We start from the raw sequence: 27,536 nt of genomic DNA on the forward strand, positions 1-27,536 counted from the left end.
AGAACGGTTTAACGAATCTTTTTTTTTTTTTTCCATTTAATGATTTTTTCCCCTTCACATCTCCACCTTCCTGTTCCGGTGTTCGGTTGACGCACAATACCCCACAAAAGTCCCGCCTTCTAAGCTACGATTGGCTAGGGCTCTACAACGTATCCAATCATTAGCTTCTTTTATCAAACTGTTCTTAAACCAATCGTTGTGAAGTATGACGGGTTCTTTGAATACGGGTGGGGGAAAAAAAAAAAAAAAAAGAATCCAGCATCCACGGCACCACCATCTTTGTTAGAGAAGCTGCACAAATTTTCGGTTCTTCTCTATTCCTTCCGGCGCTCCGAATATTACACGCAATTCTTTAGATTCGGGATCTATGGACGCCAACCGTAACAATAACCCCAAGGGAAAGAAAGCTAACAGTAGCAGCAGCACTACTGATCCCAGCATGGAGAGTGAGAGTAAATATCTGCCTGAGCTGCTGGCGGAGAAAGACAGCCTGGATGCGTCGTTCACTCACGCCATGAAACTGCTCACTGCAGGTCTGTAAACAACCCAGTTCGCTTTACTACAAGCTCAAAGTCTGTGTACGTGCGTGTTTACACACCTATTGTGTTTGCTGCTCGGTTGCTAGGTAATGCTAACAACGTGGGAGCGGCGTGCTAACGCTAGCTAGGCCGAGCTAGTCAACAAAGCAAGGGTTAGCTTAGCATAGGTTAGCTTAGCATAGGTTAGCTTAGCATGGTACCAGCTCTGTGCTTTAACAAAAGGAAAACGCAAATAACGTGCACAGTTTGTACTCGGATACGAAACCAGTGTCGATATAGAATAGGATCGTGTAATTCGTCTCATTTTTTAAAGCGTACACACACAAACCCATTCATTAAAGGTGTCTTGGTCGATTATTGATGTCTTGTATGTGCAAAAAGACTGTGATTGTGATTACATATAATGGTTTTAAACCTTTTTTTTTATTTTTCTGTAAAGCGTTCAAAATGCCTTCAGGATTTATTTCCTGTCTGCTTTGTTTGTTTGTTTGTTTATTCTGGCTGTAAATTACCATGATGTCTTATGTAGAAAGTATTTATGTAGTGGTTCATGCACAATCATTGAACGTTTGTGGTTAAAAAAAAAAAGGCTGGTTTTAGTAATTAAGATGGAAATGATGAATAGAATTAAACGTTTAATGAGACAAGCTGACTTGGAAGTTTCATCTGATTGTAATTAGAGAGCTGAATAAATATTGTGCTTGAAGAGAAGCCCAAAGAATCACAATTAGTCTCACTTTATTTCTTTTTTTTTTGTGCACTGGTTTTAATCCAAATTTTTCTCTTTCAGTTCCAAGACATTTCATGTCATTCAAAGCATTTCTGTTCATCTGGTAGTGTGCACTAATCAGAAACGGAGTAGTCCGGATTATTCCACTGCATCATCCAGGCTTCTTCATTTCTTCCTCTTGTGTGTTACAGAAATCGAAAGGATTCAGAAAGGCGAGCCAAAAAAAGATGGAGAAACGTATCTGGACCTGTTCACCACCAAAAATGTGCGGGTGAAGGAACGGGTGCTTATTCCTGTAAAACAGTATCCTCGGGTGAGTGTGTGGAAATGGATCGGCTCTAAACAAGGCACTTTGTGCGGTATTTCTAATCTAACCTTTGTCTGACAACCGTCTCAATGCTTTGCCTGGATATCTTCCTGATTTACGAGTTTCTGCTGTCGTCGTCTTTAGTTCAACTTTGTGGGAAAGATTCTTGGACCCCAGGGCAGCACCATTAAAAGACTGCAAGAGGACACCGGAGCCAAGATTTCAGTCTTGGGCAAAGGCTCCATGAGAGACAAGAACAAGGTGAAAAAGAAATTAAACTTCTTATTGTTTTAGTTTTAACGAATGACCTACCGATGGGTGACCTGAACATATTAGGGCCACTCAGAATTCTTGATAAACGTGCACAAGGCGGTAAAATTATTACAGTGACTTGCCATTTATTCGAGTAGTCAGGTGTTTTTGTTGTAAGAGTATCGGCTGTGCCACTAGGTGACAGTGTGTAGCTGCATCATATTAATGACTTGTTCATTTGTTGCCCATTATGTTTATATATGCTAAAGCGGGTCATTTAAATGTTTAGTAGAATCCGTTACATGAGTTTGTTTGCTTATTTACTTATTTCTTTAGGAAGAAGAGCTGAGGAAGGGAGGGGAGCCCAAATACGCTCACCTGTCCATGGAGCTGCACGTGTACATTGAAGTGTTTGCGCCAATCCCTGAATGTTACATGCGCATGGCTCACGCTATGGACGAGGTCAAGAAGTTCCTCATGCCTGTAAGTTGATTGCGGCAGCACAGTTCACTATTTGTTCCGAACGAGTTGAGGGTGAATGAGTAAACGTTGTTACTAATGATTGCCTTGATGGTCGCTCCGTTTCAGGTAGACAACATGGACGAGATGCATCAGGATCCCTTCATGGATGTCGGGTATCTAAACGGCGCTCAAGACGCGCCCACTCGTGGCCGTGGAGGCCCTGGTCGGGGCCGCGGTGGCCCACCACCTCCCATGCTTGGAGCCAGGTACTGGAACACAGACTTTAGTCTTGTACTGTGCATTTTCCTTTTCCTAAGATCTCTGATAATATAATCATGTATATCATAACTCTGATGTGATCATTTCTTCTAATCAGGGGTCGTGGCATGCTCCAGCGTGGCGGTGCCCCTCGTGGCGGTGCCCCCAGGGGAGGCCCAGGAAGAGGTGGAGCAGCCAGAGGAGCACCTGTGGGCCGGGGTGGACATCCTTCTGCCTCCTCTAACCGCGGAGGTGCAGCAGGACGGTCCCGACCCCCCACTGCATCACAGAGGATGACACCTGCATCCGCGCTCTCTCACCAGCAGCATCAAGCACCAGAGTCGTACGAGGAATACGTGAGTGTTCAATGGATCCGTCGGTAGCTACCAAATACAGGGGACTCGCGATTTAATGAACACGTGACTTGAAGCTGTCTTCATACTAGATGTTTTTCTATGTTTAAATTCAATTTCATATTTAGATTTTAACAGTAAACCGTAGCAGTTTTTTTTTTTTTTTTTAATTTTTTTTTTTAAGCCAATGCTTTATTGAAACTAACCCTTATAAAACCACACCTCGTTTTCTCTTTAGTCGTATGACGAGAGCTACACTGAAACTCCATACGAAGGTTATGAGAACTATTACAACCAGTCAGCACCACAGGGGTAGGTCCCTTTTTTAACCTTGTTTTGCAAAGGTAACTTTGGAAATTGTTTTTGTTGACGTAATGTCACTTGTTTCTTTATTCAGAGAAACTGAATACTACGACTATGGTCATGGGGAGGCTCAAGAAAACTATGAATCATACGGTACGTACATGTAATGCACCTTGCTTTTAACATCCGTTTCACATTGAGGGCATGACTTATTTTCCAGAAAGCGGTCCAGTCCACCCCACCCCACCCCATCACAACCTCAGTTTTGTTCTTTCTTTTGTTCCAACAATATTGCTGTTACCAGGGCTTTAACTAAACAAACACAGACTGACTTTGACTATAGACTCTTTTTTTTTTTGTTTGTTTGTTTGTTTTTTTAACCTGTGATTCCATCCATTTCCCAGTGAACTTTTGCAATTTATTTATTTATTTATATTTATTTATTGAAGAAATCCCAACACACCAACATTGTCATGTCTTTTTTTTTTTTTTTTTTTCTTCGTTTCTTGTTGTTCCCCTGTAGCTGAGGACGATTGGGAAGGTGCTGCGTGGGGGAGTGGAGGAAAAGCTCCTCCTGCTCGCCAGAATAAAGGAAACTACCGCGAACATCCGTACGGAAGATTCTGAGAGGTGTCGCACACTCTGGTTGCCTGGGCAACCGTCTCCAATTGTAACTCCTTTTAACAGCTCAAAGTAATTTTTAGATATTATTTTTGTTCTCATTTTTTTTTTTTCTGTTCTCTTTTTTTACTGTCATTCTGGTTAAATATTTGTAGTAACATTTAAGGTATTTGCTCACTTAGGACTTTCGTTTTAGCGCTTTCCTCTCTGCATTGTTGGCTTGTGCACTATGCTTGCTGATGATTTATTATTATTATTATTGGTTTTTTTTTTTTTTTTGAACATGTAATTATTGTGAGTAAAACGTAGAAACTCGAGATCTGCCTACAAATAGTCGCGGAAAAAAGTGGCTCGCTTTTAAGTATTGTGGTCCTTTAACAAAATAAAAAAAAAAACCTCACCAAAAGGCTTCAAAATGAAAGAAGGAAAGTGTTTAAAAGCCGCTGTCAAAACCCAACACTAAAACACCAACCTTAAACTGACGGCTATAGAAATGTGAACTATCTGACAAACTCAAGAATTTTCTCTGAAGAAACAAAATGTTCATTTTCAGGCGCAGTATTTTGTTCAAAAGGGGGAAAAAAAATAATAACTCAAATTTTCGTTGATTATGAAGTTTCTCTTTTTGTAATGGAGAAAAAAAAATAAATGTGGCCAGTCTAAAAAATATGTATATAAGTTTATCTATGGTTAATCGTTTTATTTTGCTGTCTATAGTTTTGCATTTCACAAAAATACTTGTGTTCGTTGCCTAAATAGGGAACTAAACATGTCTTTCTGTAGAATGTCGGTCAATAAAGCGCAGTCTTGTTTTCCAGCTAACAAAACCTGGTATTTTTGCTTTTCTTCTAGCTGTCAGTACATAAATGCAATTTACTAACTAGTTTTTTTTTTTTTTTAGAAATCCTTGCATGCAAATATAATCCATGTCCTTCGTTTGTTCAGTGGATGTCAAAAATATTGTGTATAAACCGTTGCTAATTAGATTCCAATTAACGTCGCTGCTGTTAAATGATTTATTTATTATTATTATTCATAGACTGTCCTGTTTTTCACAGAAAACTTTAAAACGAACCAAAAAATAAAAATAAAAAACACCCTAACATAGAAAACACCCCCTATTTTGTGTCCTGAAATGAAAAGTTCCTTAATTTTTTTTTTCCCATTTCAATGATTTATACACAATACAGCAAAATGGCGTTACTTCTCTTGAAAGCTGCACCAGCGTTCCCGAGGAAGTGCTGATGGGTTTTTTTTTCTGTTTTTTTTTTTAACGTACTGCTCACTCCATCTTTTTCTTTTATTGAAAAGGATCGTGAGGTGAGTCCTGCCATGTGGCCTCTAAAATAAAAACCTCGTTTAAAGAAGGTAACGTATGATCAAAAATTACACTGAACAGACAAGTCTAAAAAAAAAAAAATGTAGACTTTGGCTTTATTGGGCTTGTACTTCAAAATGTATAAAGTGTTAACACAAAAAAAGTAAAAAACACAAAAAACAAAGCTTTTCCCCATTCCTGTGGCCAACATGACACTCGGATAGATGTTGTGTAGTGTGAAGAAGATTGCAAACTTGCAGGCTTATGCGACTTTCGTTGGGCTGAAAAAATAAAGAACAAAAATCGGGAAGGAGGCGCTACAAAAAAGGTGGCTTAGGAAACGCTACAAAAAAAGGTAACATCTGCCCTAAATGTCTTTTTCAACACCACTATTTGTTTGTTTTTGCTTAAAATAATATAAAGAACACGTTCGAACTCCAGATACATCATTTAAACAGTTACTACATGCAACTCTTGCTCTAAAATCTTATTGTTTTAATGTATTTTTTAAAAAAATAAAAAATTGATTTAAAAGTAAAATAGAGCTTATGGTTAATGTATAAAAAATAATTAGCATTTTCACTCTTAAAATAGATTAAATAAAAGTCATTTTATTTAATACGCACGAGTTGTATAGCTTGGTCTGCAGTCGTAGATCTGTGTGTGTGTGTGATAAAGTAGTAAGTTTTGGTTTTTTTGTTCTTTCCGCTTCACACAGATGCTGACCGAAGGTGACTAAGAGCAGACTGGATTTTACACTGACCACCTCATCGGATGACCCCTAAAAGTAAGTCTGTTGTAGGATTACTACAGGAAATTGTGTGGATGTTTTTTATTTTTTTTTTATTTTTTTTTTTGTTTGTTTGCTTTTTATCCCCTGGAGATTTAATATTCTTTCTTTTTTTTCCCCTCTTCGTTCCTTTAGGATCGGGTTCGATTAGGACGTCTTCTGGAATTATTTGCTTTTCCACAAGTTAGATTTTAAACCCCTGCAAGATGGACAAAGTTGTTGTCAAAAGTTATTTGTTTCTTATTTTATAAAAATTTTAAAAGGTTTGTACAGATACACAGTATTTTTGTATGAATTTTGTATGTTAAATAATCAATAAATGACTTGTTACAAAGTTAAAGGCAAAAATGCAGGTTTCTAAGTACTTTTTTTAAATTTCTACCTTGTTGACTTTCCACTGTTTGCTAAATTCCCAGCATGCTCTTTCCTTATATAACAGACTTAAATCTCTGCTGTCCTCGCTTCCCAGCATTCTTTCAGGAATAGTGTCTTACTTATTATGTCAACATCAAGTTCCGGTCTGTGACAGTCATTTATTCATTCCTAAACAGAAAGACAAAGTTTAGTGTTCTGTAAAACTATCCTGTCATGTCTGCTTTCTGATTTAATGGCTGCATTTCCTGTAGGGATGAGTGGGATAATCAGTCCATGAGCTGTAATCACTTACACACCAATTTGGGAGTGCACTGTTGGTTTTTTTTTTATTAATCAAGATAAAGTTTGTTCAGGAAAAAACTGCTTCCTTCCCAAGAATTGATTTATAAACTCATAAGACATTACGCAAATAACTTTCCTGATGTCTAGTTTGGCTTCATGAATGTTAGTTAGTTATCTGATGAAGCAATATGTCTGTAATCCATAATATAATGATTGATGTTTAGAAATGTTAAAGATCAGCTTATATTGGTACATAAGTGAACTGTAATCTTCCACATATTACTTCTGGTTGATTAAAGGTTTTCTCACTTGGAATTTTACCGAGCACTGGAATAGCTGTAATACTGCATTCAGTGTTCATGGCTCCTCCTTTCTGAATACACACCATTCCTGTGTACTGTGTCGAGTTACCGGACAGCTTGAGTGTCAGTGTGTTCATTTCCGTAGTGACTACTGCCAGGAGAAAACATAATCGGGTATAATCATCCCTCAAACATTTTTTTTTCCCCAAATGATTTTTACCGTGCAATGATTCAGCCAGAGGTTTTTACTACAACGAAGATACAGAGCTCACATTCCCAGGTCTCGGTATCTCTTTAGCCTTCGATTCTGATTATAATTTACTCTACTTATGTTAGTTATTACAACCCCTGGCAAAAAAGTATGGAGTCACTCCTCTCAGAAGATGTTCATTCAAATGTTTAATTGTGTAGGGAAAAAAAAAAACAAGCATATATGCCACAAAACAATTATCACTCAACAATCCAAACTTCTGGCTGTATAAAACACTTTTTAAAAAAAAAAAAAAAAAAAAGATAACTATAGTCAATTACAACTGTTTTTACAGATCAAACAGAGGAAAAAAATATGGAATCACACAAATCTGAGGAAAATTATATGGAATCACCAAATAAAAACCATACTAGTACTTTGTTGCACCACCTCTGGCTTTTATAACAGCTTGAATTCTCGGCATGGATTTAACTAATGACAAATGGTATACTGTCTCCAGCTACTGTCTCCAGCTTTGTCTTATTGCAGTTGCCAGATCAGCTTTGCAGGTTGGAGCCTTGACGTGGACCATTTTCTTTAATTTCCACCACAGATTTTCAATTGGATTGAGGTCCGGACTATTTGTAGGCCATGCCATTGACATCATATGTCTTTCCTGTAGGAATGTTTTCACAGATTTTGCTCTATGGCACGATGCATTATCATCCTGAAAAATGATGCTACTGTACCATCACCAAACATCCTTTAAATTGATGGAATAAGAAAAGTATCCAAAATCTCAACACAAACTTGTGCATTTATAGAAGATGTAATGACTGTCATCTCTCCCATACCTTTACCTGACATACAGTACAACCCCATATCATTAATGATTGTGGTAATTTGCATGTTTTCTTCAGGCAGTTGTCTTTATAAATTTCATTGGAACGGCACCAAACAAAAGTTCCAGCATCATCACCCTGCCCAATGCAGATTGGTGATTCATCACTGAATATAACTCTCATCCAGTCATCCACAGTCCAAGATTGTCTTTCTTTAGCCCACTGAAACCTTGTTTTTTTCTGTTTAGATGTTAATGATGGTTTTTGTTTGGCTTTTCTGGATGTAAATCCCATTTCTTTTAGGCGATTTCTTACAGTCCGGTCACAGACATTGACTCCACTTTCTGCCCATTTGTTCCTCATTTGTTTTGTTGTGCATTTTCTGTTTTCAAGGCATATTGCTTTAAGTTCTCTGTCTTGGCGCTTTGATGTATTTCTTGGTCTTCCGGTACGCTTCCCTTTTACAACCTTTCCATTTGATTTGTATTTGGTCCAGATTTTAGACACAGCTGACTGGGAACAACCAACATCTTTTGCAACATTCCGTGAAGATTTACCTTCTTCGAGAAGTTTGATAATCCTCTCCTTTGTTTCAACTGACATCTCTCATGTTGGAGCCATGAGTTATGTCAATCATCTTGGTTCAACACATCACTAATGTGTGCAAGCACACTTTTTTATCTGCAGACTAATTATGTCGCTTTGTAGAAGCCAACATTGTTTTCCTATTTAAGCTTAGACAAAAATTTATCAAGAGTAACTCCTCCTAGGGCTTTCGAGCAACATGCACCAAATTCGGATATGTTGTAGACCCTGGACTGAGGTTTGTTGCTATGACTTTTCTAAGCGATCCGAGTACCGGTACTTCCGGTACCGGGTCTCAAAGTGGCCTTTTTTCCCATAGACTCCCATTATAAAGTTTGGAGGTTTATAACTCAGCAAGCTTTTGAACTATCTACACCAAACTCTGCCAGCTCCTTTAGGGTGATACTCTGAACAAAGGTTTATATTGATGTACCGACTGGCCTTCCGGTTGTCCCGCAGGCCCGCCCCCAAAATATGCAAAATCAAAAAACTTTTTACAACATGGACATGTGACATATCAAAACACTCAGAACAATGAGGGGAACTTCCTTACGTGTATTCAGATGATGTCACATGCTTGTCTCCACTTACTGCCAAATGTTTTGGCACCCTAGCTTTCTGTCCACTTGCCTCCAAAAGCAGCACTAACCCTTATGTCCACTTGCCTCCAAAAGCACCGTCCTTTGCGAATACTTGCATCGTCAAAGCCAACATCAAAGTTTGTTGCGACGAACTTTACAAATATAGTTAGCAGTTGTAATCAGATACAGGTGATTCCATATAATTTTCCTCAGATTTGTGTGATTCCATATTTTTTCCTCTGTTTGATCTGTAAAAACAGTTGTAATTGACTATAGTTATCTTTATTTGTTTTTTTTAAGTGTTTTATACAGCCAGAAGTTTGGATTGTTGAGTGAAAATTGTTTTGTGGCATATATGTGCTTGTTTTTTTTCTACACAATTAAACATTTGAATGAACATCTTCTGAGAGGGGGATTCCATACTTTTTGCCAGGGGTTGTAGAAGTGTGAAGCTGTGAGAGTGAGTTACGGTAAATAATGGATACTTATGCATGAACAGACATTTCATTCAGTATGCAAGGCCATAGCTTATTTCCAGATTAAAATGTGTTTAGGAAATGTGTAGAGGAATTTATCTCTCACACACTCACACACACACTCGCGCACACACTCTCCCACACACTCACACCACACACACAAAGCAAAACGAACAGCTCATCTTCCATTATCTGCTTGGCTGAGCATAAGATCGTAACTTGCCACATTTGGAACCATGCCAAACCATGCCAAAAACCCTGCGCAGTTTGTGAAGTGTGAAATAAAGAAGCTATTGATATTTTTCCGCCATGTTGCAAACACAATGTGCTGTTTTATCCAAAAAAAAAAAAAAAAAAAAAAACCCCAAACAACCCCAAAAGCGCATAAATAACCTTTAGGTTTGCGATTATATTCACGTTTTTGGTGAATGTGAACCGACTTAAGCATTTGTGAATCGGAATTTTGTAAATATTTTATTACATTTTTTTTTTTAATATTTTATCTGTGACCCATTTCTTTCCCTGAACATTTTTGATACAAAGATACAGAGCTCACATTCCAATGTCTCGGTATCTCTTGAGCCTTCGAGTCTGATTATAATTTACTGTACTTATCTGTTAGCTGTTATTGCAACTGTGAAGCTGTGAGACGGAGTTTCAGTAAATAATGGATATTTTTGCATGCACACAGACAGGTTGATATCTACGGGCCCTTCAGTATGCAAGGTTATGGCATGTTTATAGATTATAATGTGTACGGGGAGAGTGTATAGAAAATGTGGCATTAGGGTTGCTATGGAGTTTACACACAAACTCTCTCTCTCTCTCTCTCTCTCTCTCTCTCTCTCTCTCTCTCTCACACACACACACACACACACACACACACACACACACACACACAAAGAAAAACAAACAAATATTTTCTCTTCCGAGTTTCTCTTTCTGCTTGGCTGCTCAGTTCGGAACCCATGGGAACCATTCGGAATCTTTTGGAGCCATGCCAAAAACCCTGCGCAGTTTGTGAAGTTTGAAATTAATAAGCTATTGATATTTTTTATTGCTGTTTTATAAAAAAAAACAACAACAAAAAAAAACGCATAAATAACCTTTAGGTTTGCGAATACGTTTATTCAGTAGGAGGCGTCGCAGATGAGTAAAAGTGGGGTATTTAAGGCAGGCATAGAGGTAAACGGGTGGTATTTCCACAGACGGGCAATTTTTTTTCATTCTGTCGAGACAGCGGAGTCGAAATAATGATGCATGGATTTGGACATCACAGTGCAGAAATCCGAAAGGATTCGTTAAGGCAAACCTTCTTTCTCATCCCCATCATGCTATGGTCATATGTAGGTAAGTAACAGATCATGCAGTAAACAATGCGCTTTTTGGAGACGCTTTGGTTGCGCGCGCGCGTGCGCGTCTGTTTATGTAAGTCGAGACTGGGCTTTAACTTTTCAGGAATTTTACTTTACGATTTTAACATTATTCGAGTAATTTAAGATCAACAACGCGGACGGAATTTATCAACGAGTAACATTACCACATTACCCTTTCCAGAAAGACAGAAAAGCTTTCACGTGTTATTCTTATAGATGATTTGATGTAAACTGTCAATATTCAGTCAAGTGCACACTGTTTTATCACAAACTAACACGACTGTCTTATTAGATGCTTTGAGAGTGACGATTCCAGTGAAGAACATGGCAGCAGCCAAAGGACACTCTGTGGTTCTGGGATGTGAGTTTTTCACTGATCCTGGACAAAAGTCAGATATTTCCAGCTTGGTGGTGACATGGCAGCGAAAGGAGGATAACCGAGTGGTCCACAGCTTCTATTTTGAGAAGGATCAGCTAGAAAAACAAGACCCTTTATACCATAACCGTACAGCGCTTTTTGTGAGCGGGCTGACCAAAGGAAATGCTTCATTGCGCTTAGAGAATATAAGAGCGAATGATGCAGGGCTTTACCTCTGCACCGTCAGCATTAACGACGATGCAGACAAAGCAGAATTAAAACTGGATTACGGAGGTAAACAACAGAGTCAATTCAGCATCTGATCTTGGTTTTGTATTTATCTGGACAACCAATAACAGTGTACAAAGTTGTTACTTTGACTTATAATTGCATGAATGAACTGTTTTCCAGAATTAAAGAGTTATCTCACAGGTTTTCCAACACCCCACATAAATACCCATCATCCTGTTTAACTAAAATGTAGAATTCTTCAGCACTGTGCCCAAATTAGCGTATTTACCGTTTACTTTATCTTTGACTTTATTGCTTGTGCTGTTTCTTTTCGCAGCTCTCTACACCGAGCCGAGGTTAATCGTCAGAGTAAATTCCTATGGAGTTCTGATGCAGTACGAGGCGATGGGATTCCCAGCTCCGGAGGTTAAATGGAAAAGAGAACATGGCGAGGTCCTCAACAATGACATACAGACGTCTGTGGAATTAAATGATGAGAAAGGACTTTATTATGTCCAGAGCAGTTACACGGCATCAGACACTCCGCTCAACGTCACCTTCATACTCAGAAACCAGCTGTTTGATCAGCACCTGCATAGGACCATCAGCTACGCCGGTAAGAGCTTCAGTATATTTGTAAAACAGTAAAATTGCTTTTAAAAAAGAGCCAAATAGGTTTTATTTTCCTGTGGACCTGTGAGAAAGCCGGGGTGTGTATCGAATGATGTCCAGATTAGAACAGGAACACTGACAATGGCTTCTGTAGTGAGAGAAAGTGTCAAAGAGTTCACCCTTTAACAATGACAGACAAACTTCGTAATTTCATCCAAACTATATTCAGGATTTCCTGTTCTGTCACTGTTAAAGCAGGCCTTTAAAACTCGCCCCTACAGAGAGAGTAGACATCAAGGTCCTTCAGAAGCTTGTGTTTAACTGATTAAATCTGATTAAATTCTGTTTCATGCTGTAGTTTTTCTCCTTATTTATTTTGAGAAAGAAACAAGAGGAAGGAACTGCTTCTCAGTTCTGAGATCAGGTGTTGTATTTGCTTAAAATCCATTTCTTTTCTTCTAGGTGTCCAAAACGACTGCTTAAATGTCACTATCGCTCTATCGGTCGTTTCCTTACTCCTCATTTTGACTGCAGGGACTTTGGTCTGGATTTACTGTTGCAAGAAGAAAAAATAACTGAAATATCTACACAGACGTTTCCTCTAAACCAGCGGTGTCCAATCTTTTCCAGAAAGGGCCAGTGTGGGTGTAGGTTTTCATTCCAATCAAGCAGAAGCTACACCAGAGTCTACTAAAAGCCAAGAACAACCTGCACCCACACCGGCCCTTTCCGGATAAGACTGGACACCGCTGAACTACACGATGATTTCAAATCAGAATTCGGTCATACAAATAATGTCATTTTGTTTTTTCTTTATTTTGTCTAAATCTAATTCTGTTCAAATGTAACCTGTACTTTTTAATGTAGCAATATTGTCATACATACTTTTTTATGAAAGAGTGAAACCAAAGTCTTATCCTGGCTGACATTCCCATAAATCATTTCATTCACACACAAGTAACAGCTCATACAGTTTATTTAGTATTATGCACAGATTGGACCAAATAGAAAATATATATTTATTATTATTATTATATTTATTATTATTATTATTAGTAGTAGTAATAGTAGCATTAATAGTTAATTAATAGGACAGAGGACTTTGTGTTGTCGTGGTTGTAGTAGTAGTATCGTATTATGACGCTCCTCTGTGTTAGACACAAGAGGTTGCAAATAAAAGTCCATAAAATGTTAATAATTGAAAAAAAAATTCATGCAATTTGTCACTGGTGGTTTCCCATCAACATGAGTTACGTTAAAGGAGCAACACTGATGCGCACACTTCCTACCATACTATACCATAACCGTAACTGGATGAGTTGGTTGAGTTATGCTGCTTAAATGAATCCAGTCAATCAATTCAGAAAATCAAAAACTGGGAAATAACCCAAGCTAGATGCATTCCAGCTCGCAACTTGCTACCTACTCTATTTAAAGAAAGCTTGAATTGATCTAAAGAAATAATCGTATTTAATCACATAAAATTTATCGTAAATTGGTTGTCTATATCTCTTTGTAAAAATACTCTATCATGTATACCATTGATTTAGCTCTTCAGTTAGCGAGCATATTTGCTACAGAGTTAAAAGAAATGATAATGAGCTCGTTCAGATGTTTAGTGCTAACATTTTAGTATTTCAGATAAAAAAAAAAAAGGCAACTTTTCCTTAGTCGTTCTTTGACATGCAGTGAAGAATATAACAGTTAATTTGAAAGAAATTTCTAAAATCAGTGTTAGATTAAGATAATGTTTGTATGTTTAGTTGTGCTGGCTGAGTGTTAAAGGAGTGTATAATGAACCTTTTTGTTTTAGTTTACAATGCCTTCTCTCAAGTGTAATCCCAGAAGCCTTGAGAAAACCCAAAACAATTAAACCGTATCAGTCTCTGCTGCTGTCCTGACCCCTTACCTCAGTTTCCCGACACGGACATTCTACCTATATCACATAATACAGAGACCTGAAACTTTATGCTAGTTGAGGGTGTGGTAGTGAATGGGTTTTATGTCTGCTCTGTCTGCACATTTTGTCTGATCTGCTGAATGGATATTGTACTCCTGTATATCTAGTTACATATCTTTAAAAAATTATTCTTATAATTACTTAATAAAGCTTCATAGAAACAACCAAGCATTTTGTTCCTTTTTGGACTTTTTGTTGTAGACAATGTCCAGTTTATGCCGAACGGACTACGTTACCCATCACCCCCTTGCATGTTACATGACCTGGTCAGGTTTCTGCTCAACACCCACATCTGTTTATCATTTCTTCTTAATTGGCGTGTTTTGTATGTGTGGTTTTTTTTTTTTTACGCTATATGGTTTGGTTTGTAGCCATTATTTTCCCGGTTGCCTCGTCAGAGTATTCGGGTTAAAACCAAAATAGAATGTTCAGACAAAGTACATGACCAACATACCACAAAAATGATGGAGGATGTCTGTTTGTGTTGAATGTCTACATGATAAACTATTGTTTTTGAGATTGTATATAGAAGCTAGCAAGAACACATGTTATTTTAAATGACTTGTAACTCATGTGGTAACCGGAATTTACAGGATGGTGTTTTGTAGAAGTTGGTATCCAAGAGCACAGTTTGAAAGAGTATAAAAATCCCATTCAGACAGAGAACTGGTGTCTATCAACAGTCCCAGAATAGCTAGTGGTATATTACTTCCGTAATATAACTCCCTCAGTGCTCATTCTCACCTTGCCTGTTGAGAGCATAGTTTAACAAAATAACTGCTTCGTTCCACCGGAACATTCAGAAATCCAACAAATATATACAACCATTGTGTCAGTGCTGTTTAATTCATTTTAGCTCATGCTGTCTTGGTTTCTATCAGATGAATGGACAAAATGCAGCAAGGTCAACAACTATTTTAATTTTAGCTCCATTTATTAAAATGTTCTTGACCAATAAACATTCAGTATAGTAGTGGTATTGTTCTCCGTAGTGAGCAGCACTGCTTGTTGAACAATGATCTACAGTTACATTTCGATGTGAATATTTTGTTGAAACAATAATTTAACTTTATTAAAATCTGCAAAACACAAAAAAAGTTGTAGACTTTCAACATTCGGTTAAACCATCTGTATTACACAGTAGCTGGGGCATGTTTGTCCTTGTTTTGGTCTTTCTTCACACATCCCAACTTTGGAGGTTGGGGTCAGAGCACAGGGTCAGTCATGATATAGCACCCCTGGAGCAGAGAGGGTTAAGGGCTTTGCTCAAGGGCCCAACAGTGGCAGCTTTGCAGTGCTGGGGCTGGAACCCCAGATCCTCTGATCAACTGATCAACAACCCAGACTTAACCACTTGTGCCACCACTGCCCCTTATAATCACACACACACCCTCTGGAGACTTACGAAAAAGACAGAAGCTGTGTTATTCACATCATTTTTTTTACAGCAGTTAACACAGCAAAACAGAAACTACTTTTGAGTTTCTCATATGTCGATGATGACAAAAACCTCTGGCTTCTCTTTGTCATGTATCTGCATCGCCGAATAGGTAATAGCTTTCACTTCTGTACCCTGTGAACAAAAGGTTTATTTTTAGATGGTCATGATAAACAGCAGGATATCAGAAGTGACTTGTAGATCTTAACACCCCTGCTGGAGCACTGGGTGGCTGTTTTCTATAAAAGTTATTCAAAAGAAAAATAACCCTGTCATCTCTGCTTTTTCCTAAAATGAACCAAACCGCTAATGCCTTTAGCAGTATTTATTAAAATACTTAAATACACATGAAACTAGTTTCTTTTTGAAGACATAAATGGTTTGTCCTGTTTTTCAGACAGCGTTCCTGGCTTATAGTTAAGGTTACATCAGTTTAAGGAAAAAAAGTTCAAAAGTCTGTAGAGCTGATGTAATTTTCTGGTCATGTATCAAATGAAATATTTTTGCTAGTGCATTCTTATGAAGAAAGATACTTATGTTACATACCTGGGGGTGTTTGGACAGGTTGAACTCCTCTCCCCAACTACATGACAAGTTAAACAGAGTGTCAAATGCTGGAAGACGACTGAAATACAGACATGTTCATGATCGTGCAGAACTTAATTCTAAACAAAATACTGACTGCATAGGGTGTGGATTCAGACATGACTGCCAGCTTGAACTATTCATTCTTTCTTTCTTTATTTTTAAAGTCATAAATAAGAGCTGGAAAAAAAACAAAAAAACAGTATTAACTAGATTTGTAAAGTTCGTCACGACAAACTTTGATGTTGGCTTTGACGATGCAAGTATTCGCAAAGGCCGGTGCTTTTTGGAAGCGAGTGGACATAAGGGTCAGTTTTACTTATGGAAGCAAGTAAACAGAAAGCTAGGGTGCCAAAACATTTCGAGGTAAGTAGAGACGAGCATGTGACGTCATCAGAATACACGTGAGGAAGTTCATTGTTCTGAGTGTTTTGATATGTCACATGCCCATGTTGTAAAACGTTTTTTTGATTTTGCATATTTTGGGGGCGGGGCTGTGGGACAACCGAAAGGCCAGTCGGTACACCAATTTAGAACTTTGTTCAGAGTATTCACCCTAAAGGAGCTGGCCGAGTTTGGTGTAAATAGTTCGAAAGCTTCCAGGGTCTACAACATATCTGAATTTGGTGCATGTGGCTCGAAAGCCCTAGGAGGAGTTACTCTTGATAAATTTTTGTCTAAGCTTAAATAGGAAAACAGAATGTCGGCTTCTACAAACCTGGCATAAATATACGCTTATGTAGCAACCAACAGTTACTGAAAAAGCCCCATATCTGCAGATCAGGACTGCTTCACCAGATAAGCAGGGTTGAGTCAGAATACACAGTGAACTCTGTACTCTGAATGTTGTACAGTAATTGAGAAAATTATTGCTTAAGTGTTAAAAAGAGTTGAGGAACCTCTAAACAGAAAAGGAACTGTGACACAAAGTTGGAAACATATGTTCCACTTTCATAAAAAAAAACCTAATGCCACACTAGATTTGTAAAGTTCATCGCGACAAACTTTGATGTTGGCTTTGACGGTGCAAGTATTCGCAAAGGCTGCGACACAACCGAAAGGCCAGTCAATACAACAATTTAAACCTTTGTTCAGAGTATCACCCTAAAGGAGCTGGCCGAGTTTGGTGTAGATAGTTCGAAAGCTTGCTGAGTTATAAACCTCCAAAGTTTATAATGGGAGTCTATGGGAAAAAAGGCCACTTTGAGACCCGGTACCAGAAGTTCCGGTACTCGGATCACTTAGAAAAGTAAAAGCAACAAACTTCAGACCAGGGCCTACAACATATCTGAATTTGGTGCATGTGGCTCGAAAGCGCTAGGAGGAGTTACTCTTGATAAATTTTTGGCTAAGCTTAAATAGGAAAACAGAATGTCGGCTTCTACGTACAAAGCCAACATAAATATACAGATGGATCACAGAGCTTCACTTTTATCTGCAAGATAACGTCTGATGCCGGTATTAATGATTCATATTTAGTGGAATTGGTTGAACACGCAGGTTTCTCTTGAACCGGAGGAATACAGGTCAATTATTAATCTGTCTGGTTTGTAATCTAATTACCACTTGGTGACACACCAACTGGTGCTTGGGATGTCGGCCACAGGCTTCAGTGAGTCATTAATTTAACTCCCACCTCTGAAAAGACTATTGTTTGGTGAATGTTGGGTCACAATGAGGATGAACAGACTATTGTCACGTCCTCAGTCAAACTGTCATGGCAGTAAAGCTAGAACACCAGAGATGAGGGGAATAAAGCTCATGGAGAGTTGATCTGATTCAACAGATGGCTATAGGAGATGCAGAGCTGTTAATCCTGTACACCGGGGTCTTAAATCACGTGTATATAATAAACAAAAACAAGCAGAGACAAAACTACACGTGATGAAAGATTTAAAAAGAACAAACAGTCAGTAAACTGGGGTGTGACTGAGCAACAAAAGAGAGCAACAAATTAAAAGCTGAACCACATGGTGATGCTGAAAACACACAGTAGCTCAGTTTGTCCAAGATCCAATTTTGAGACCACAAAGCCCTGTAGGGTTCAGCATACTGTAATTTTACTCACCAGAGAAACCGTACAGGTTCCAGCTTGGTCTGTATTAACCTTGTCTGGACTGGAGTGGTGTGAAGAAGTGTCCTGATTTTTATTTTTTTTCACACGTTTGTCACACTTTAATGTTTCAGATCATCTAACAAATTTAAATATTAGTTAAAGATAACACAAGTGAACACAACATGCAGTTTTTAAATTAAGGTTTTTATCATTAAGGGAGAACAAAATCCAAACCCACATGGCACTGTGTTAAAAAGTGTTTTTGGGAAAATACTCCGTGGACTGAAGAGATAAAGAGTTGAACTTTTTTGGAAGGTGCGTGTCCTGTTACATCTGGTGTAAAAGTAACACTGCATTTCAGAACAACATTATAACAACAGTAAAATATGGTGCTGGTAGTGTGATGGTCTGGGGCTGTTTTGCTGCTTCAGGACCTGGAAGACTTGCTGTAATAAATGGAACCATGAATTCTTCTGTCTAGCAAAAAAATCTTGGGTTCTGCAGCAGGACAATGATCAAAAACACACCAGCAAGTCTAGCTCAAGAATGGCTGAAGAAAACACAAAATGAAGACTCCAAAGTCTTCATTTTGTTTTTTCTTCAGCCATTCTTGAGGTAGACTTGCTGGCGCTGTAACAGACTCATTGCAAGTTATCACAAACGCTTGATTGCAGTTCTTGCTGCAGGGTGGACCGCCAAGGGCAAACACTTTTCCACACAGAGCCATGTAGGTTTGGATTTTGTTTTCTCTTAATAATAAAAACCTTCGTTTAAAAACTGCATGTTGTGTTTACTTGTGTTATCTTTGACTAAGATTTAAATGTGTTTAATGATCTGAAACATTAAAGTGTGACAAATTTGCAAACAATTACAAAATGAGGAAGGGGCCACACCACCGTATGTCATATTTCAGTCATTTTGCTCATACAGTACAATATTTCAGTTGTTGCTGTTTTTGCACAATCTTATACACTATCTCAGGGACCTGCTGCTAAGAAACTGTGTTCATTCTAATATTACTGCACGCAATATTGTCTGAACTTACAGTATTGACATACAGTATTTACACTGGTCGGTCGGCACTGTTTTTTCTGCACTGTCTTGTCCTGCACTGTCTTGTCTGTCTTGTTTGTATTGTCCTGCACTATCTTGTCTGTCTTGTTTGTCTTGTCCTGCACTGTCTTGTCTGTCTTGTTTGTCTTGTCCTGCACTGTCTTGTCTGTCTTGTCCTGCACTGTCTTGTTTGTCTTGTCCTGCACTGTCTTGTCTGTCTTGTTTGTATTGTCCTGCACTGTCTTGTCCTGCACTGTCTTGTCTGTCTTGTTTGTATTGTCCTGCACTATCTTGTCTGTCTTGTATGTATTGTCCTGCACTGTCTTGTCTTGCACTGTTTGCAAAAAGTTGCACTTTATGTGGCTAAGACTACTTACAAGTCCTTATAGCCCTGTCTTTGTTTTATGTAGCACCCTGATCCTGGAGAAACGTTGTCTCATTTCACTGATTACTGCAACAGCTATATATGGTTGTAATAACAATAAAAGCTTCTTGACTTGACTTGCATGTCTTAGCACAGAGTGTCGGATTTGGAGAAAAAAAAACACGTCTCGGTTTAGCACGACAGCTTTTTATCGGTGTTTATCAGATTCCTGAATGTATTATAATTAGTCAGTTTGTGGTACACTACATTTAACACTAGATTTTGTCAGGCGAACTGCAGACGAGATTTTTTTTTGACTCTGGACACAAGCTTTGTAGAAGAAAAACTACTGGAGTTTATAATGAGCTGTTTATAGACTTGCCCACTGAACCAGGATTTTCATCAAAGCTTGTTTATTTCCTGTGATCTTTATCTTCCAGATATCTGTCTGGATATTTTTCTTTCCATTTTATTTTTCAGGCTAAAACTAAAAGTGAATGTTCATCCTCAGTGTTTTAAATCACTTCCCAAAATAGTCCTGTTTCCTGTTTCGGTTCAGAGGGTCGGCTGATTGTTTCCTCTGTGCACTTTGGTCATAAATGTCTGAATTGTGTGTTAAAAACTAATCCCTCCTCAAATGTTTGAAATAAAAACAACAACCCACTTTTTAAAATAAGTGACCGTGTACGTTTTACTAAAACAGCGTGTATAACGAAAGCCGGATGCCCTGGAATTTTTCCTCTCCTGCTTACTGTCAAGTAAGGAAAAGCACCTGTATGACACATGGCAGGTCTTTTAATAACCTGATTCAATGGTGCTGCTGTGAAAGAGGCTCTTTGTGCAAAGGCAGTGGAGAAATAAAAAAACACCCCTTTCATTCGTCCTTCTTTACACGGCAAGCCGAGGAAGCTTTCTGAAATGTGATGCCGACTTACCCTATGGAACGAATTCTGAAGCGCATCCGATCCAAGTGTAGAACTTTCACCTCCTAGAAAACACAATGATTCTAAATTTAAAAACAGGCTCATGCATTAAGTAGCCTCTTTTGTCAAGCCCCGAATTTCTGGTGGGTTTTGTTAGAGATGGTGTTTAAGTTGGCAGTGCATGAATTGGACTACTGGGACATAGAGTTCCGACAGAGACTGGGACAAAATCCGAGCAGATCTAAAATTAAAGGTGCCAAGTTTTGTTTTCTGTCATTTTTCCCGAACGTTATTGAATCTGTCTGGTATTTTTCTGCTACTTACGAAATGTAAAAATGCTGATTTATATGAAAATATCCTCAATTTACTTCACAATATAAAGTCTCTCTTTCAATGTACATAAAGTTATTCATCTTTTGAGGACATTTTACTCATCGCCTACATGATTATATATTCGAACACCGCATGCTTATTTGCTTCTTCTGTAGAAATCCCTGGGCTTTTAAATACAGGGTAGGAAAAAAATTAATACAGCTGTTATTATAATGATTATTATTATAATTATGTCACAAGAACAGTGTATGCGAAAATACCCGAGGGATGAAAAACATGTCAGCGCTGAACTTGAAGAGCCAGTCATCTAAAAAATGAAAGAGAAGCGATTCCATGTCTTCACCTGAGAAAACACAGATAGATCTGTTATTGTTCACTGGCGTCCCACTCGTGAAGCAGGGAGTGCTTCACATTCGTAAGCCTGAACTGAACAGAACTGCTCACTGAGGCCTAATGTAGGAAAGATAACAAATTTTTACCTCTCAAATGCCTGCCTGTCTGTAAACACAGCTGGGACCAGCACAATATTTATTTTGTGCACTTTCACTTATGACTGTCTGTGATGCTTATCATTGGGTGTTCATAAAGTATGGGTGATGAGTAAATGAAATGAATCAGAATACGTCATTAAGCGTTTTTAGCAAAGAGCCGTTTCTCACTAAAGAACGGCTCTTTGCTAAAAACGCCCAATGACGTATTCTGATTCATTTCATTTTCTCATCACCCATACTGACGCTCATGACGCTCCACTTTCTAACTGCTCTCCCATCTCATTTCAGTAGCATAACAATGCCATGTAATTCATAGCACTAACAAAGGCCCATGCTGTAGAAATTGTTCAAATCCTCCCACCAAGAGATCTTTCGATTTTCACAAGAACCCACCAACACAACGGGAGTTGAGGAGTGATTCTGCAGTTTCTGTCACAGCTTGTAAACAGCCGTTTATCTAGAACACAGTCACAGTGGAAGAGGAATAAAGTGACCCCTTGTAAGACTCATGTATTGACAAATTTTGAACCAAAAAAAATGAATGCAGGAAAAAGTTGAACCTAGGGTCAGAAAGGTTTGGTAGCTTTTTAAACCCATCCTAAGCTCATCTGTATTCACAACATGGAAGTATTTATCATATTAATAAGTCCCTGAGCTTCATGTAATGATTTTAACTTATGATTCTATGATTCATATTCAACCTCTAAACACCCAGTGAAAGAGTAAGCTGACTTATTTTTATCAAGCCCAGAGACCTTTGTACTAACTATATATAAAACATCAATGAAAACTTTTAGCCCCATGTCCCGTTACCCAGAAAGTAGCTGACCAGCGTAAAATAAATAACTAAAAAAAAAAATGTCCAAACTGTTTGAACTAGACTACAAAGCGAACTAGATTTATAAAGTTCGTCGCGACAAACTTTGACGTTGGCTTTGACGATGCAAGTATTCGCAAAGGCCGGTGCCTTTTGGAGGCGAGTGGACATAAGGGTCAGTGTTACTTTTGGAAGCAAGTAAACAGAAAGCTAGGGTGCCAAAACATTTGGAGGTAAGTGGAGACGAGCATGTGACGTCATCAGAATCCCCGTGAGGAAGTTCCCCTCATTGTTTTGAGTGTTTTGATACGTCACATGTCCATGTTGTAAAAGGTTTTTTGATTTTGCATATTTTGGGGGCGGGGCTGCGGCACAACCGAAAGGCCAGTCGGTACACCAATGTAAAAGTTTGTTCAGAGTATCACCCAGTACCGGTACTCGGATCGCTTAGAAAAGTAAAAGCAACAAACTTCAGACCAGCGTCTACAACATATCCGAATTTGGTGCAGGTGGCTCGAAAGCCCTAGGACGAGTTACTCTTGATAAATTTGTGGCTAAGCTTAAATAGGAAAACAGAATGTTGGCTTTGTAGAAAAGGATAATAAACAAAACAGAAATGAAACAAACTTTTGGCCTTCCTGTCTCCCTGTTTCTTATATAAATATGGTTTCCATAAATCAAAAAGCAGCAACATTCCAGTCCGTTGTCAGTGCTTTAACCCTCTCGTTGCTCACGGAAAGTAGTAGTAGTTATACAGTGCTCAGTGTAAACAAGTACACCCCCTTTGAAAAGTAACATTTTAAACAATATCTCAATGAACACAAAACAATTGTCCAAAATGTTGACAAGAATAAGTTTAATATAACATCTGTTTAACTTATAACATGAAAGCAATGTTAATAATTTAATTTAAAATACACATTTTTCAGTTTAACTAAAATGAGGGTGATGCAAAAATGAGTACACCCCACTGACATCGTCTGGAACAAAGCAAAACTTTAGACTACAAATGTCTAATTTAACAAGAATTCAACCACAGGTGAGTCTAATTATTCACTACACCGGTGTCCAGAAGACAGTTGACTATAAAAGGGTGTTAGGCTGCATCCCATTTCATGCTGTCAGCATGAAAGAGAAATGTCACAATACCGGAGAAAGAAAATAATTTCTCTACACCAGAAAGTTGAAGGCTACAAGAAGATTATCTAAAGAAGTAGAAAGCCAAACTGGGAAGACCATTTACCGTGACACAATACGGCGTACACTGCACAGGAATGCCGTGCATGGGTGCCGTCCACGAAAGAAACCTCTCCTAAAGGCCAGGCACAAAATGGCCCACCTAGAGTTTGCCAAGGCCCATGCTGACAAAGATGAAGACTACTGGGACTCTATACTCTGGAGTAATGAGACCAAGATTAATGTTTTTGGAACTGATGGCTTGAAAAACTGCATGGTGTCACAAAGGTGAGGAATACAAAGAAAAATGCATGATGCCTACAGTGAAACATGGTGGTGGCAGTATCCTTATGCGGGGCTGCATGAGTGATGCATGTCAACTAAGTATATTAAACTTAGTCATGTCAACAATTTGGACAATTGTTTTGTGTTCATTGAGATATTGTTTAAAATGGGGGTGTACTCATTTACGCTGAGCACTGTACATACTGATGGATTTCTAAACACCTTTTGTTGTGTTTTTTTTTTTTTTTTTTTTTTAAATAAAATGATGTCAGATTCACTGCCTAATTGTAAACTCCTGAGGTTTGACTCCTGAGAAGCCACACACACACACACACACACACACACACTCACCTTCCGATTCGACTTCTATGGTATCGATGGGTTCTACCGTCTCCGTATCCGTCATATAGCCAAACATGGCCATGGCACTCTGCTCGAATGCTTCCTCCATTGAGTCACCCCAAGAGTGCAGCCTGAAAAAACAAACAATCAATTTATACACTTTTACTATTACCAAAGGAATTGAACATATTAACATCCTGTCAGAATTGAAGAGCTTTTATTCTTTTGCTTACTGGACATCTGCAGTGTGATCCAGATCTAAAAAAAAAAAAAGACAGAGATATATGTTTAATATTAAACCTTATTGACATCCCTATTTGTTTTTATAATTAATTTTAAATAATAATAATAAATAATAAATAAATCATAATAATAAATTTATTAAATAAATAATTTATAAAAATAATTTATTAAATAAATAATAAATTAAATAATAAAAATTGTCCCTAGTGTGTGATTGTGTGAGTGAATGAGTGTGTGTGTGTGTGTGTGTGTGCCCTGTGATGGGTTGGCACTCCGTCCAGGGTGAATCCTGCCTTGATGCCCGATGACGCCTGAGATAGGCACAGGCTCCCCGTGACCCGAGGTAGTTCGGATAAGCGGTAGAAGATGAATGAATGAATGAATAATGCATTACAATTTTTATGCAAAGATATATGCCATAAATGATGGACCTGTAGAAATTTTTCCACAAACAGTGTTTTTATAGACCTGTAATTGAGTGTGTGAGCTTAAACACTGATTTTTACATTTTGTGCCCAACAAAAATAGTTTAGAATGACAGAAATCTGAGGACACAAAACAAAACAAGGTTAAAATGAGTTCATGTTGCCTCAATAAACCGATATATCACACACACCCACGCGATCTGTAACAATGACTCGTTCCCTCCTCTTTCCTTGAAAGGAAGTGTTGGCTGCCTTGATGGCATGTTAGACAAATACAACACAAGTGTTTGCCCCCTGAACCTAATAACTGGTTGGGTCTGCACCAACTGGTTGGGATAACACAAGTAAACACAACATGCAGTTTTTAAACAAAGGTTTTTATTATTAAGAGAAAACAAAATCCAAACCTTGCAGGCTATTTTTTGCCCAGACTTTTTCTTAGGGTGGAGTCATAAACACTGGCGTGAACTGAGGCAAGTGAGGCCTGCGATTCTTTGGGTGTTGTTGTGGGGACTTTTGTGAAATCTTGGAGTCGTCACTGCACTCTTGGGGTAATGTTCCTGGGAATGTTCAGCACTGTTCCATGTTTTCGCCATTTGTGGATAAAGGCTCTCACTGTGGCTTGCTGGAGTCCCAAAGCTTTATAAATGGCTTTGGATTTTGTTTTCCCTTAATAATAAAAACCTTCGATTAAAAACTGCATGTTGTGTTTACTTGTGTTGTCTTTGACTAATATTTAAATTTGTTTGATGATCTGAAACATTAAAGTGTGACAAACATGCAAAAAAATAAACAAACAAACAGGAAGGGGGCCAATACTTTTTCACACCACTGTATGTGCCACATACCAGCACTATAGCTCCCTCTACCGAGATAACACGAAGATGCAGGAAAATCAGGAGGTATTTAGAGGCATGACTGTAAGCCTGCCTCTTTTCAGTGAGTCGGCACATGTAAATCAGTTCAGTGATACGAGTCGACTCTTTCAGCTCCCAAACGGCTCATTCTTCTCATTTCTTCCCCTAAACCAGACAGGAATATAATGACAAATAACTAGCCAAAGATGCTGAACATCGACTGAAATTATTTCAGAATTTAACTAATTAACAAGAGAACATCACCATGCATTGCACCATGTGAAATATAACCAAGTAAAGGATTCTCAAATCACTGAGAAATAATAGGAGTGCATTCGTGAAGAATACATTTACAGCATTTAGCAGAGTGACTTACAACTGAGCAACTGAGGGTTAAGGGCCTTGCTAAGGGGCCCAGCAGTGGCAGCTTGGTGGACCTGGGGTTCGAACCCATGACCTTCTGATCAGTAGCCCAACACCTTAACCACTGAGCTACCACATCCCATTTAGCACATACAGGTTGCTATTATCCAGCATGCTTTGCTTGGGTTTCATTGAGATTTATTACTCATTTATTTCCTGATTTTAAAAACAGGACCTAAAGTGGGACATTCACATAGACTCCATTGTGAAAAAGGCTCAGCAGAGGTTGTACTTCCTTCGCCAGCTGAGAAAGTTCAACCTGCCACAGGATCTGCTGAAACAGTTCTACACTGCCATCATCGAATCCATCCTCTGCACTTCAGTGACTGTTTGGTTCAGCTCAGCTACCAAATCTGACCTCAGAAGACTACAGAGGGTGATCCGGACTGCTGTGCGAACCATTGGCACAACTCTCCAAGATCTGTACTTCTCCAGAGTGAGCAAAAGGGCAAAGACAATCACTCTGGACCCCGCACATCCAGCACACTCACTCTTTAAACTGGTGCCATCTGGTCGATGCTACGGAGCCCTGAGCACCAGAATGACCAGACATAGGAACAGTTTCTTCCCTCAGGCAATCCATCTGATGAACACTTAACACACGACTCACTAACACACAACACTATTCTTACACATTATTTACTTAAAACACATACTACGTATATTTCAATTGCACATTTCACACTTGTACATACAATTTGTCTATATTGTATATATGTCATTCTGTTACACTGTGGAGCTTCTGTCACTAAAACAAATTCCTGGCAATAAATCTCTTTCTGATTCTGATATAGGCGAGTCGACTCACAATAATCGGCTAAAAGAACCAAATCAAAGAGTCGACTCGTTGGGAAACTACATTTTTTTTCTCAGGGGTGAAAAGTTCACTGTATTAAGACAGAAAATTTAAGAAAACACAAGAATTCTGTGATGAATCGTGGATATAATAATAAAATGAGGCCATTAATAAGATTTTATAAAAAAAGAAAAAAAAAAGAAAGAAAAAAAGTTAACAGTAAATTATATGTTTTTTTCCCCATTGTTTTTCCATTTTTTGCTTGGGTAGTTTACTAATTCAAATTTTTTTATTTCCTGGTATGATAAGAAGACAGAGAGGACTCAGTCCACCTAAGAGTCTACTTACAATTTAAATTACTCGTAATTAACATAAACCCATTCATAAAATAGCTTTACAGTCAAAATGTAACCTAAAATTGATCCAATCTGGCAACCCGGTTTGTGTTTCCGCATCAACAAAGTTCGCAATGATCAAAATCGACCACACTTACATTCATATTTCTTGTTGATAGCTGGATACTTGGCTTTTGTTGCCTTTTGAGCCTCAGTAAGGTCAAGCTCTCGATCGTTCATTCTGCTAAAATATATATATATATTATTAGATCAGCGGTACTTTAGCTCTACTTCCTAAACGAATAGTGAGGGCGCTTCAGAATTGTGACGCAAGCGGCAGACATTAAACTTACGTGTTTGCAAAATAAAAGTCCCACGTTCACATTACGTGTACAGATGAACGCATTAAAAACAGTTTAAATAAATAAATAAATAAATAAATAAATAAATAAATAACGTCACAAATCATTTGTTCTTTCAGCTTTTTACTT

General features: G+C 38.3%; 3 protein-coding genes across 5 annotated transcripts; 2 read left to right on the forward strand and 1 right to left on the reverse strand.

Annotated features, from left to right (window-relative positions):
* The first annotated feature begins 241 nt into the window (after positions 1-241).
* Positions 242-6,548, forward strand: khdrbs1a (KH domain containing, RNA binding, signal transduction associated 1a). Of its 2 annotated transcripts, XR_009648570.1 has the most exons (11): positions 242-533; positions 1,461-1,582; positions 1,721-1,837; positions 2,165-2,311; positions 2,417-2,556; positions 2,667-2,904; positions 3,140-3,213; positions 3,299-3,357; positions 3,728-3,897; positions 5,862-5,930; positions 6,069-6,548. XR_009648570.1 is itself a non-coding variant. In XM_060871778.1 (9 exons), exons 1-9 carry the CDS (start codon positions 368-370, stop codon positions 3,829-3,831), a joined length of 1,167 nt encoding a protein of 388 aa, XP_060727761.1. In that variant the 5' UTR covers positions 242-367; the 3' UTR covers positions 3,832-4,399. The 2 variants fall into 2 exon arrangements, 1 of the variants encoding a protein (XP_060727761.1); XM_060871778.1 differs by lacking the exons at positions 5,862-5,930; positions 6,069-6,548 and having other exon boundaries at positions 3,728-4,399.
* A 3,914-nt stretch (positions 6,549-10,462) lies between these two features.
* Positions 10,463-26,558, forward strand: LOC132846953 (CD276 antigen). Of its 2 annotated transcripts, none has more exons than XM_060871779.1 (4): positions 10,463-10,916; positions 11,235-11,594; positions 11,869-12,147; positions 26,087-26,558. In XM_060871779.1, the coding sequence occupies exons 1-4, from the start codon at positions 10,820-10,822 to the stop codon at positions 26,269-26,271; spliced, it is 921 nt and encodes a 306-aa protein (XP_060727762.1). In that variant the 5' UTR covers positions 10,463-10,819; the 3' UTR covers positions 26,272-26,558. The 2 variants fall into 2 exon arrangements, with proteins under 2 accessions (XP_060727762.1, XP_060727764.1); XM_060871781.1 differs by lacking the exon at positions 26,087-26,558 and adding an exon at positions 12,606-14,274 and having other exon boundaries at positions 10,479-10,916.
* Positions 15,019-27,372, reverse strand: zbtb8os (zinc finger and BTB domain containing 8 opposite strand). The gene is made up of 7 exons (XM_060871782.1): positions 27,204-27,372; positions 24,200-24,224; positions 23,976-24,097; positions 21,116-21,198; positions 20,535-20,587; positions 16,088-16,124; positions 15,019-15,676 (listed from the first exon to the last, which is right to left on the reverse strand). Exons 1-7 carry the CDS (start codon positions 27,283-27,285, stop codon positions 15,590-15,592), a joined length of 489 nt encoding a protein of 162 aa, XP_060727765.1. The 5' UTR covers positions 27,286-27,372; the 3' UTR covers positions 15,019-15,589.
* Positions 27,373-27,536: the final 164 nt, after the last annotated feature.

This window comes from Tachysurus vachellii, chromosome 6, assembly GCF_030014155.1.
Source record: "Tachysurus vachellii isolate PV-2020 chromosome 6, HZAU_Pvac_v1, whole genome shotgun sequence".
Classification (NCBI taxonomy): domain Eukaryota; kingdom Metazoa; phylum Chordata; class Actinopteri; order Siluriformes; family Bagridae; genus Tachysurus; species Tachysurus vachellii.

Excerpts from the sequence above, each read along its gene's own strand:
- LOC132846953 (XM_060871779.1), top strand. The coding sequence starts at position 10,820 with ATGATGCATGGATTTGGACATCACAGTGCAGAAATCCGAAAGGATTCG. Across the intron at positions 10,917-11,234 it reads CATGCTATGGTCATATGTAG|ATGCTTTGAGAGTGACGATT; the intron begins GTAAGTAACAGA and ends CTGTCTTATTAG. Across the intron at positions 11,595-11,868 it reads ATTAAAACTGGATTACGGAG|CTCTCTACACCGAGCCGAGG; the intron begins GTAAACAACAGA and ends TTCTTTTCGCAG.
- khdrbs1a (XM_060871778.1), top strand. The coding sequence starts at position 368 with ATGGACGCCAACCGTAACAATAACCCCAAGGGAAAGAAAGCTAACAGT. Across the intron at positions 1,838-2,164 it reads CCATGAGAGACAAGAACAAG|GAAGAAGAGCTGAGGAAGGG; the intron begins GTGAAAAAGAAA and ends TTATTTCTTTAG. Across the intron at positions 3,358-3,727 it reads AGAAAACTATGAATCATACG|CTGAGGACGATTGGGAAGGT; the intron begins GTACGTACATGT and ends GTTCCCCTGTAG.
- zbtb8os (XM_060871782.1), bottom strand. The coding sequence starts at position 27,285 with ATGAACGATCGAGAGCTTGACCTTACTGAGGCTCAAAAGGCAACAAAA. Across the intron at positions 21,199-23,975 it reads CATAGAAGTCGAATCGGAAG|GTGAAGACATGGAATCGCTT; the intron begins GTGAGTGTGTGT and ends GTGTTTTCTCAG. Across the intron at positions 20,588-21,115 it reads ACATGTTTTTCATCCCTCGG|GAGGTGAAAGTTCTACACTT; the intron begins GTATTTTCGCAT and ends TGTGTTTTCTAG.